Source organism: Diadema antillarum, unplaced genomic scaffold (assembly GCF_040938485.1).
Source record: "Diadema antillarum isolate AM-2024a unplaced genomic scaffold, OU_Dant_1.0 seq00000725_RagTag, whole genome shotgun sequence".
Taxonomy (NCBI): Eukaryota; Metazoa; Echinodermata; class Echinoidea; order Diadematoida; family Diadematidae; genus Diadema; species Diadema antillarum.
Window position 1 is genome coordinate 4,259 of NW_027271628.1, and position 12,221 is coordinate 16,479.

At 38.8% G+C, this 12,221-nt stretch overlaps 1 protein-coding gene across 1 annotated transcript in view; it reads left to right on the top strand.

Moving 5' to 3' along the window:
• Window positions 1–11,489: 11,489 nt before the first annotated feature.
• Window positions 11,490–12,221, top strand: part of LOC139738158 (myotubularin-related protein 10-B-like) — a 72,025-nt gene continuing 71,293 nt past the window's right edge. The window contains exon 1 of the mRNA XM_071648820.1: window positions 11,490–11,618. Within this exon, the coding sequence (XP_071504921.1) occupies window positions 11,570–11,618 (49 nt within the window). The 5' untranslated portion in view covers window positions 11,490–11,569. The remainder of the gene's footprint in view (window positions 11,619–12,221) is intronic.

Sequence of the window (12,221 nt, forward strand, 5' to 3'; positions counted from 1 at the left end):
GAACACGTATGGCATGAGATGAAACACTTCCTACGAAAGGTGAGTTAGTAAGAAAAAAATCTGGTATCTTTGGCCTCCACATAATTATGTACATGAAACTCTCTCGCCTCTTCACACAGAGAAATTATAAGTCGTTCCTTTGTCTTGTTACTTGTAAGTAAATCAATCTAGGTGTAAACAGAAACGTGATAAGACAATACTGGTAAAACACTTCCTATAAGAATGGTTAGTAAGAAAAAAGTCTGGTGCCTTTGACCCCCACATATCTCGCCTCTGCACATAGAGAAATTATAAGTCTCTCCTTTTCTTACGTTACGTGTATGTAAATAAGTCTAGGTGTAAATATATAATAAAATATATATAAATAAATATATGACAATACTGTTGATACAATATAGATGTTACATCCTTCTGTACACGTTTGTATTATTTGGACGTCCAAATCAAACTATATTACACAACTTAAATGCATTGCATTTTGATATCATAATTCTAGCGATCACAGCTGCCTTTTTTCTTTTCCTTTTTTTTTTCGTTCCTTTTGCTTGCATTTAAATCAACTTTCATTTGTTTTACTCTTCTTCTGCAGACACACAAACCGAAGACGAAGGACGAGTTGATCGCCGGGCTGAGGCAGTTTTGGAGGGAGCGGATGACACCAGAGAAGTGTAGGAAGTACATCGGGAATCTAGCCAAGGCCATACCGAAGGTGATAGAGTGCGAGGGAAGGGCGACCGGCTACTAGCACGGCATGGGCGATCGGCGAGGGAAGGGCGACCGGCTACTAGCAAGGCGTGGGCGGTCGGAAGCACGCGTTTTCCTTCATTCTGTATTATATTGATTGTGTATTTATGTACGTATTCATATGTCAAATCCTTGAATTATGTACTATTCCTTCGAAACACATCAAAACCTACAAAGTACGACGTTAATGTATTTTGTACCTATTCTATTAAAATTCAGTTTCATTTGAATTTAAACCGTTCCTGTAATGACTGTTTCATTATTCGACTGATGACTGAGTTAGTACACATTTGACTGCAATGTTTTGAAGTGGATGCATGTAAAACCCAACCTGAAGTGTGTGGATATATATGTGTGTGTGTGCGTGTGTGTTTGTGTGTGTGTTTGTGTGTGTGTCAAAAATTACACAACCAAATACCCCATGGGAAACATTACACATATATTACAAGTACAGTTGGATTTCCGAAAAGCTGGGTATGAAGCAGTGGCAATAATAACCTAAGATCGTATAGAGCAAATAAATACAAGCCCACCCTAAACATATTGGCAATAAAAACCGAATTATGTAGGTTCTGAGAGATTATGCATGTTTGATATGAGAAGTGCCACGAAATACGATTTGAATATCATATTCATATTATGATATTCAAAATTGTATTTCGTGGCACTTCTCATATCAAACATGCATAATCTCTCAGAACCTACATAATTCTAAAATAAAAATACAATGTATAAAAGAAAACTACATGTACTCCATTAGAGGCAATGTCGTCGTCTGTCTTTCAACAGGAATACACGAAAATGAAGTTGATTCCAAAATATAGACTTTTAATTGCAAATAAAGAAATAATATATATATATATTGTCATTTTAGCTTTTTATCACATACAGTGTACATCCAACAAGAAACTGCCATATTGTAAACTCGATTAAAGATTGTAATTTAGGGCAACGTACAGCAAGAAACCTTCAATTTGCAATCGCAGTGTTAGATTGAAAAAAAATATTCCACTGCAGTAATCCATGTCACAGCTAGATAGAAAAATGGATAATCGTTGAATTTTCATTAGAAACAATTGTTTCCATCTTACTGATAGATATACAAATAAAATTCACTCACCCTCCCTCCCCCCTCCCCCCATCCCACGATACGCAATCGGGACTAGAGAGGAAAGACAATCTCAGATATCAAGGAATATTCCCTTTATAGTAACCGCTACGGCTCTAACATTAACAAGCATCGGATTTTCTCTCGTGAAAGAAATTTAATTTCCATTAATAATTGAAATGTTTTAATGGTACAGTATACGTGGTGAGTCTCGTATAAGGTCTCGTAAGGAGTAGCTCGTTGGGATGGCATAACGGCCGTTGGATATGATAAATATTTCTAGTATTTATCATTGATATGCAACCGGGTAGTTCTAGGCCTACAAAGTGAAGACGAACGATGAAGGCACGTTACGGTAAAACTAACGTTACACGGAAACAAACGAGTGGGTGCAATACAAACTACGATGTCCTCTCATACTCGTATACATAACATGTGTACATACACAGTGTAGAATATAATCTAGATTCTACATGTTGTAGTAGAATCTACATCGCATCGTTCCATTAAAAAAAAAACGTCACGAAACACTCGAACAAGAACGGCAAATTGTTGCAAACATAGCAATCTCTTACCAAAAAACAAACAAAACACTCTCAAAAGTACGATTGTACTATGAAAATAAGCTGCACGTGTGTTAACGTGTCATCAGAGTGAGTTTATGATTTCAGCACGCACGGCAGCTCTATTTACGTTTTGCGCTGCGATCGATGTACTTGTACACTGTACCATGTGATATGCCACATTTCATGACTACGGTGGTGTCATATCGACGATAAGAATTTGGTGCTGTGCATGCAGTAGCAGCATGCAGGAGCCACGCTCGCAATGTCGATGTGATAAAATACGATCTAAGGGAGTCTTTGCACACATCCGCTATATGCGCGCTATCCATGCACGAACGTCGTCTGCTTACGAAACTTACTCTCTGATTCGATCAGCGCGCACATTGTGCACACGCATGCAGCGCGCCCGAAACGTGTAATTCTTGCGGTCGGCTACACGTCACTTCCGGTCGACTGGAGTGAAAACAAACAGCTTGCAAGCGCTAAAGCCTGCATAATGCGCATACTGCATGCTGTGCATGTGCGACGCGTATAATTTATGTGCAACTCTACGCAGCTCAGACATGGGGACTGTTTTTCATTATTCATTTTGTCATTTGTGCCATCATTCACGAGATACATGCATCATGACTTGCCAGCAATATTCTAAAAATCTGGATCCTGTCGATCGATCGGTCCCGGTATTTTGCCAAGTTTAAGGCGGCCGGACTGGACCGTGCCCGTATGAAATCGCGGCAGGACTCTGGATCAACGACCCGACAAAATGGCCAGATGTGCAGTAGAACCTCTTTGAGTAGGCCCTACCCCGATATCTACGCTTACTTAGTACCTCATAGAAACTTCAGGTAGGTCTAACGTTAGTACTGTAGTACTTAGGGTAGGGCCTAATTTAGAGTAGGCCTAGGGCCTAATCCTGCCGCCCGCACAGCTACAGTACCAGCTTGCGCTAGCGCTGCTCGCGGGGCGCCCCGGCAGAAAACACGTACAGCGTTCACTCCAGGCTCACGCGAGTGGTTTGTTTTCACTCCAACGCTATCCATGACCCCGTGACACGCAAAATACCCGGATGTCCGACCATGAGAATAGAAAAAAACACGTTTCCCTCGCTCCCAGCACGCCGGACATCGGCACTGAATCGTGAAGTTCTGAACGCTACACGTTTCCCTCCGCGGGCGGGCCAGTGCGAGCGAATCGTGTTTCGTTCACTTTGACTCGATTCGCTCACGCGAAACGCCTGAGCGAACCCGAAACGTGTAAACGTGTCAGACGAAATGGTGAGCGGTACTGTACCTATTAGTTATTGCCTATGCCTCAAAGGGTTATAAACTTATATAGCAACCGCACTGCACGGATTCCACAGCCCCTGACCCTGGACTTTTTACAAAGGTCTGGAACATAGCTCTGGTCTACAATGGATTACTACAGGAAAACCAGACCAAGGGGAGCATTCATACTGCAAACCACAATGTCAAAGGACAGAGATATGTGCATTGTAGAACTCAAAATGGACACATAATTGTCTGGAAAAAAGTGTATGTTTCATTGCTACTCATCTTTTCTTTTTTACTTTGTTTCCTGAATACTTCCATTCTGGAAGTTTTTTCTTGATTTTTAATTGGTATACGAGTGTATCCAGAACTTTACAAATAGATCTATACAATTTTCTTTTGAATTGGACTGTAAGGTAGTTTCACATTCACATGTATAATGTGTTAGTACAATAACATGATGTTTAAAATTATTTTGCCACCTCGCGTAACTCTTTTGATTAAATGCATGAATTTGCACTAAATTTCCTTGTTTGACATATTGATCAAGACGGTACGCATAGACTACAAGCCTTTGTATCATATCATTCTCGATGACTTATAGCATTTCTATGCTATGAGTAGAATCAGACAGTTGTAGTTGTAGAATTTTAAAATTTTGTGAACTTAAGAATTTATTATAGTTCATAAAAGATATTCAACATTAAGGTAAGAACTCAGAGAAGAGTTGTTGAATTAAACTACATTCATCAGCCTTTCATTCTCTCACATTTGCTTTGTGACCCACGGTACATCACTGTTTTGCTATTTAGCATTTTAAACTTTAATTTCTTTACATTTCATGTATTTTTTGTCAAATCATAATACCGTTCTGTCCATTCGAGTTTACTCTTCAAATTAAAGTCCAACTTTTTAAAGAGTTTTCATAAAACACTGACCTGTATTTTCAGTTGAAGCCTCAGTGTACAGTGTACTTTAAAATGGTCCATCAAAAGCATTTGAATCTTGTTGCACATTTACAGTATATGGGGATGTTGCCAGGTTGTGTTTTGAATGGACTTTGATCCAAAGTCTGTCAACTGCAAATTAGAATATGATGAGTTTATGAGTACAATGTTGTTGACCTGGAGAGGCATGCTGTGAAATTGTGATCAATGTACTTGTGTGTTTCTTCTCTCGGATGTGCTGTAATTGAAGTGAGGAATCAGAATCATTTAGTCCCATACACTCTTGAGACGTTCATTGAGTCATCATAATAGATGTATTCTTCCTTTGTTTCTGTTGTTTTCTTTCTTTGTTTCTGTTGTTTTCTTTCTTTTATACACCATGCGCAAAATCATCAATGTCATACAGTTGTCAAAAACTGCACAGGGGATATCTGTTTTGTGGCTGAATATCTGACTTTATGTGTCATTAAGCTGATTTTTTTTGCGCAACTGTCTGTGTATTTTTCATTTTTAGAAGAAAAGCTCAATTTCCCTGTTCCTGATGTCAACATTTGGAATGAGGAACAATCTTTTGAATGCCATACAATGTACCATTCAAAACATATGATTAACGTTGAAATGGTGATGATTATGCCAAGGAGGAACTTACTGACGGCTGTGACCGAGATGCTTGAAAACTTCCTGAAAGTCTGAAGTTTCAATTTCAATTTCAATTTCAATTTCACACGGCATTGTCAATCTTAAAGATCATTCGAAGTTTTACACTTCAATGATAGCTTGTAGTTAAGCCTCGTATAGACAGACTCAAGAGTTAGCAGTCCTTGAAGTTTAGGTAAAGATTTAAATTATTTGTAAGATTTTTTTAAATGGTTTTCGCTCTATACACAAAGCACTTGTTAATTTCAAATCATGTGAACATTATAATCAACAAATTTGAAAGTTAGCGTGACCTCTCCATGAACCCCATTCCCCCTTTCAGACCCAGATGCAGTTCAAATGCATGTTGAGTTGTGTTGATTTATGGTATGCTCAACATCATTCACATGGCGAAATGATCCTAGATATGTGCCATATGATATTTTTGACACATGTTATTTTTATGGCACATATTTTACTTTTTATGCAGATAATGCCTTTTTATAGAAACATGGAAATTTGCATACGTTATACATTGTAATATTGCTGGTTGGTCAAGTTTACATTACTTTAAATTGAATAATGAAAATTATTTAAAGAGCCCTTATCATTCAGTTCCATAGTTCATTCCCGCAAGGGTGAAATAGTTATTAAGTTTGTCATGATTTCTGATACTCTCATCGAAGTCTCAGTCTTGTAAGAATCTTGGCATTATCTTTATTTCTTGTCAGGTACAATCAGGTGTATGCAAATCTGAACGGTACCAATTGCCAAGTCTGGGCTTTTCCATCTGAAACTAGCACATGCGCTATTATACCATCCCACCTGGATTTGGGAAATGTGCTTTTGTATAACTTTCCTTTTAAAAATAAATTAATTGGCTCAACTCCAAAAGTTACTAAATGTTGTTCTCACAAAGAAATGTACACGCACATTGCACCTACTTTATTGCATTGGTTACCAATCGAACAGCACATCAAATTAAACATTTCATGTTCTGTTTTCCAGTGTGGACAAGGTTCTTCCCCTGTATTTCATGCTTCATTTTCATAGTCAACGTATACAAAACGTGTTAGATTAATTTGGTCAGCAGACTCTGGTTTGCCTTTGGTCACTGCATGTAGTAAGTCTTGGGGGAGAGCTAGCCCGACAAGACACTGCGACAATGACCCATACATTTTCATTGAGACACCCCTTGTAACAGCAGCAAAACATCAGAAAGTTCTACACTCTACCTCTTATTTTATGTTTTGCTCACATGTTATCAATTGCTTGGACTCAAATTTGGCATTTCAATCTGTAGCGAGCCATTAGTGCAATTTAGAGCTACATAAAGTCTCTACTTGCATCTAGAATAATGAAAATGATCTCAAATCAGTGTACAAAGCCAAAGGAGGGGTAACAAAGTTTCATACCAGCTCATGAGGTGGAGTAAGGATTTCAGGAAATTTTGTCAAAAATTTAAGAAAATAAGAACTCTTGGATGGATTTTCAAATTGCATTAATTAATACCCCTTTCAGTAACCCTCTTGGTTCAGACCAGGAGCGGACCAAGCCGAAAATTTTGAGTTTATGAATGGGTGGGGGCCAAGAATTTATGAACAATAGCAGCGCCAGGCGCGGGCCAAAATTCCTTTCACGGTCAAAGGTCACAGCTTACGCTGCTCAGCTCACAAGCGCGCGGCATACACATGAAATATCGCGCGAAAATGCACTTCCACTCAGTTCAGTTAATACCATGGCAGTTATCCGTTACTTGACGGAGTTTATGAATGGGTCATCGTAAAAGTAGCGCGGCTCTGATATAGTAACTGATCACAATTTTTCATGCTTGGCGCGGGCTAATTTAGCTCGACCAGGAGCGGGCCAAAAATGCACGAGTTACTGAAAACGGTATCCAGTTTACACAGTCTTTGTATTCTCTGTGTTGAAGGAATGTTATTTTGTGTCAGATCCATTATAGATGTGATTAGTGTACATGTATATCCTTTCAATCTAAAGAAAACATGGAGAGATAAATTTCTCGTAATAATGCATCATTGTTTGTCTTTCGTTGCAGATGGAGACCAACTTGTATTTGTTCCATTGATCTCCTGTATTGTATTTGTCAAAAATTTCCTCGTGATGGACTTGGCACGTCCCAGTTTAATGTTAAAGATCATTGAAAATACTATTTGCAGCTTTATTGATTATTAACCATGTCAAGATGAATCCCCAATGTGCTCCAGCCGGGTTGGTGGAAAATGGTTGCAAGCAACGAAATCAAACAGTCTTCAACTGGTTCATAAATGTAGGAAGTTCCAGTGTCTGCTGAGTTTACAACTTGCACCCAGCATTTAATAGCAACTACCATAATTGCACACTCATTATCAAGTATCACAATTACAAATGGCAATTATGTGTGAAATACTCTGCAGAAGAGTAACAGGAAAAGTACATTCTGCATTAAATGCACAGCTCTGTCTGAAATGGAATTGGTCAATGCATGGACCTACTACACATGGACGTTCATCGCTCGTTAATAAATTCATGCACCTGTTGCTCTAAAAGTTGCACAAAAGCATTTTGAACATGCTTTCCTGCTTTGATCTCATTATTACCGCCGACAGCCAACCTGGATAACATCAAGACGACGCTTTGAGAAATCTAGAAAGTACATGCGCAGAAGATAGTAATTCTCTTAAATCAAGAAAAATGCATGTGCAGTTGTAGTGTACATTGTGAAATTATCGCTCAAGTAATTTCATTTGCGAAATGCGCGTACTTTACAAGAGAAAGCAATTATTTTGGCAGGTTGGATGTGATTTGTAATCTAATTTTTCCCATTTTTGGCGCATTGTTCCACAGTAAACATGGACAGTAACCGTAGATATCATGTATGTCCTGTCATTAAGCCATGTTACATGCTTGTCTGTACGTGTCCACTTCAGTAATATTCAATTTTGTGACAGGAAAACTGTCATGTTTTCGGGTTTGCTGCTCCCTTTCATCGGTGTTTATTCAAAGGAAGTTGAGTCTGAAAAGGCACCTCAGCAAAATAAGACCGCAACGAGGGGAATGGTTCTTTTGTCAGTGACGATTCACGATTGCACAATTGTCATTTTCCAAGCACCTGAATGTACTCATTAAGATGCACATAATCAGGTGGCGGCGGTGATGATGGGATCAAAGAAAGACATTCGTTACTAGTCCATGTGTGTAGTAGGTCCATGGTCAATGTGTGTCTCGTGGTATACTTGTAGTCTGAAAATAGGATCTGAAACATGGCAAGAGAAGGGCGCCCTCTATCATGACAGGCAGTCTTATTCCAGGAGCCAAAGTTTTGCATCTATAGTGTCTGTAGTGAGAAGTGATAATACTCACAACATGCAATCAAACTGCAACACCCATGCCTGGACAGAATACTGGACTGGACAAAGGTCATCCAATACGTGTGACATGATTAGTCTCTCACGGTCTGTAAATAATCCCCATTAGCAGCAAAGAAGGGTTCATACAATATTGGTTACTTAGTTTCACTTTGCTAGCTTCAAATGGTAGTTCTTCCAGTAGGTTTACCACTTGGTTATAAATCACTTATAGACAAATAATTCTCCATGGATACAGGTTGTACAATGTACATATTTGTTATCAAATACAGCACACCCCCCCCCCCCCAAAAAAAAAAAAAAAATTCTTAAAAAGTTTTTAAAAATAAAGATTCTTTCTATGGTCTTTTGTGTTTCATAAGTAAAGTAGCTTATTTCACTCCAGTCCTGAAATTTGCAAGGGTTAATATTTTTATTTTCTATTCTTTCTTTTTTTTATGCCTCCGCCACGAAGTGGTGGCGGAGGCATTATGTTTTCGGGTTGTCCGTCTGTCCGTCCGTCCTTCCGTCCGTCCTTCTGTCCGTCCGTAATGAATTTTGTGGACAGGGTAACTATCAAAACCTTTTGAGGTATCCTAATGTAACTTGGCATGTATGTGTATTAGGGGGTGAAGTTGTGCCTATCAACTTTTGGGTGCACATGCTCAAGGTCAAAGGTCAAAAGGTCAAGGTCAAATACATAAAATCTTACTATTTTCACCATATCTATGCAATGCCTTCAGATATTTTCTTGAAACTTAGTGTATACATGTATTACCCAATTAAGATTCTCTGGTGAAAGTTTGGGTCATGCGGTCAAAGGTCAAAAGGTCAAGTGAAAATATTAAAACTTCACCGTTTTTCTCTGTACCTTGGAAATTGTTCAAGGTATCTTCATGGAACATAGCATGTAATACATGTACTGACTGACAGTGATTATCTAGAGAATTTAGGGTTCATGAGGTCAAAGGTCAGGGGTCAAAGGTCAAGGACAACACTTTAAAATGTGACTATTTCCCTCATGTTTATGCAGTGCCAGCAGGATTGTTATTTTTTTTTTTTACACTTGGTGTTTGCATGTATAACCTAATAGAGATTCTCTGGAAAGTTTTTTTTTTTTTTTTGTTTTTGCTTCAAAGGTCAAAAGGTCAAAGATCAAGTGAAAGTGCTGAACTAATTTTTTCCTCCATATCTCGGAAGTGGCTCAAGTTATCATGAAAAGTACTACATATTTATGCATGTTCTGCCTGACAGTGATTGTCTAAATGAATTCTAGAGTCAAAGGCCAGACGAAAATGGTAACAATTTACTATTCAATACAGAAATTGCACTTTTTCTCCATACCTTGAAAATTACTTGATGCATATATCATATGAATGGGTCAAAGTCAGGTTAAAGTCCCTAAATCCCAAATACATGCTCTCCTATTCATCCAATTAAGCCTAGGTCAAGAAAGGTGAACATTCAACACATTTGTGACAAACTTGTCATTTTAATATTTTGCCAATTTTGTGAAAATGTAATCACATGTTGTCCACATGTACTATCTAGACCTATTAGGAGAATCATGCATTATGGCGGAGGCATACCAGTCGCCATAGCAACATTTCTAGTTTCTTTTTTTTCTTCTTTGTTAGCTCAAGCTCTGCCCAGAGGTCCTCAAAGAAAGACTCTGCTTTCTTCACACAGAAATCCATGTGTTTTCTGACCAATCTGCAATTGAAGCAAATGCAGCCCCCCCCCCCTCCAGATTTGAAAGAAAGTGTGCCCAGTCTCCAAATGAGGTGGGAAGGTACATGTACTTTGTGAAGGGATTCACCATCTACTCAATTAAAGAAGTTTTTAACAGGCTGATGTGAATTTATTTTTAGGATTTTTTTCCAGTTTTGTTTTAGTTTCTGTGCTTAAAAAGAAAGAGATGGGGCTCGTACTAGTCCAATTTATCTCCAGGTGTGGGACCTATAAAATGATTCCAAAGATCTAGAGGGCTAGCTGTTTGTGACTAATGGAAAAATATTGTTCTTATATTTCAAATCTGCAAGTGCAAAGACAATCTTCTTGTCCACTGTCTTCCCTTTTACAGAAGTTCTTTCCACCACCTGGAAAATGTCTTTGTCCTTCCAAATGCTGATCAGAGAGAAAATATCTTAATTCCAATGTACTACTGTGTCGTATTCCTTTTCAGCCTTAGCCACAATTTATTGAAATAAACAGAGAAACACTACAAAATCTGTCTATAAAACTTTGAAAATTTCGGTCGCGATCAGGATTGCAACCCAAATTTGTATCTATAACCCGTTGAGGACGGTTTGATTTTGCTACAACATGCATTTCTCACAGACACCTGCCCAAGTACACTCGGGACTCATCCTCAACGGGTTGATAGATATTAAACATGTTACTGGTTGAATGCAATGAGAGCAGTACTATGGATGCCTAAAAGGTCTATTGCAAGTCATCAAAACATTGTCGGTGCCGAGGTCAGTTTCAATAGTGGAATGTTCATCCCCTGGATCAGGTCCACCATGCCACTTCCTGGCCCACTTCCTGTGTGGAATCCCCCAGGACTACCCCAGCTGTCAAAGGGCACCCTGTGGTGAGCTCAGCTGGGAACTCAAGCTACGAGTCTGGGTGAATCCGTGCAGACACAATTATTGGTCTAGCGCCCTCTCGTGATAGATTCACACAAGTGACCACGAAATGAGAATGCCAGGGAAGAGCAGTCTGCTATTAGATCTAGCTACGCCTCAGGAAGCAAGTCAGTCTGGTTCAGGTTGTCACTGGGGATAGAACTCTTGGATAGTACCTCCTGTCTGGCTTTAAGGACGCTTACGATTTTGTGGAAAGAGGCCCTTTGCGTCCCCTTCTTATGTCTGGAATCGCGAATCCAACTGGTCCGAAAGTGCTAGTCCCTCTGGAGATTGGAGTATTTTAAGAGGATTTATCTCTGGCCATGTTTGACACGTCATTTTCGTCCTCGTCAGATCTCACTCTCTATCCGGGTAAGATTGTCTTGAGTTTGTTGGGGAAGATGTTTGGAGTACCGTTATCATTCCTCTCTAAGAAGTGGTCTCTGCATTTGTTTAGAACGCGAAGCCTAATAACTCATCAGGCTTGTGTTGAAGCTTGTCTTCAAAAGAATTGTCAACTAGTCAATGTAAAGGAGTTCTTTCCTTAAAAAAAAAAACAGCAACATAAAAAAACCCACACTTTTAAAGTGACTCCATCAACAACTTTTTTTTAATGTCATCATCTGAAACAATCTGAAACAAAAGAATAGCATCTGATTCTGACAAGGATTTTGAAAAAGCCCAATATATGTTATAGGCTAATTGAACAAAATATCTACTAAATCATTGCCCACTACTTTTATACTGCTGTAAAGGCAACTTACATGTAACTTAATTTTTTGAATTATATTCAACCTCTCTCTGAATACTGCAATCTCTGACCCAGAATTCTTATGCTTCCACAGCTCTTACAGTCGTAGGGGCTTGTTCTGTAGATAGTGGGTAGATAGTACCTGTAGATGTCTTTTAAGGGTTGGAAACTAGCACTTTTTTTGACTTGCCATTGATTGGTTTCTTTGAAGTTATATGAATACT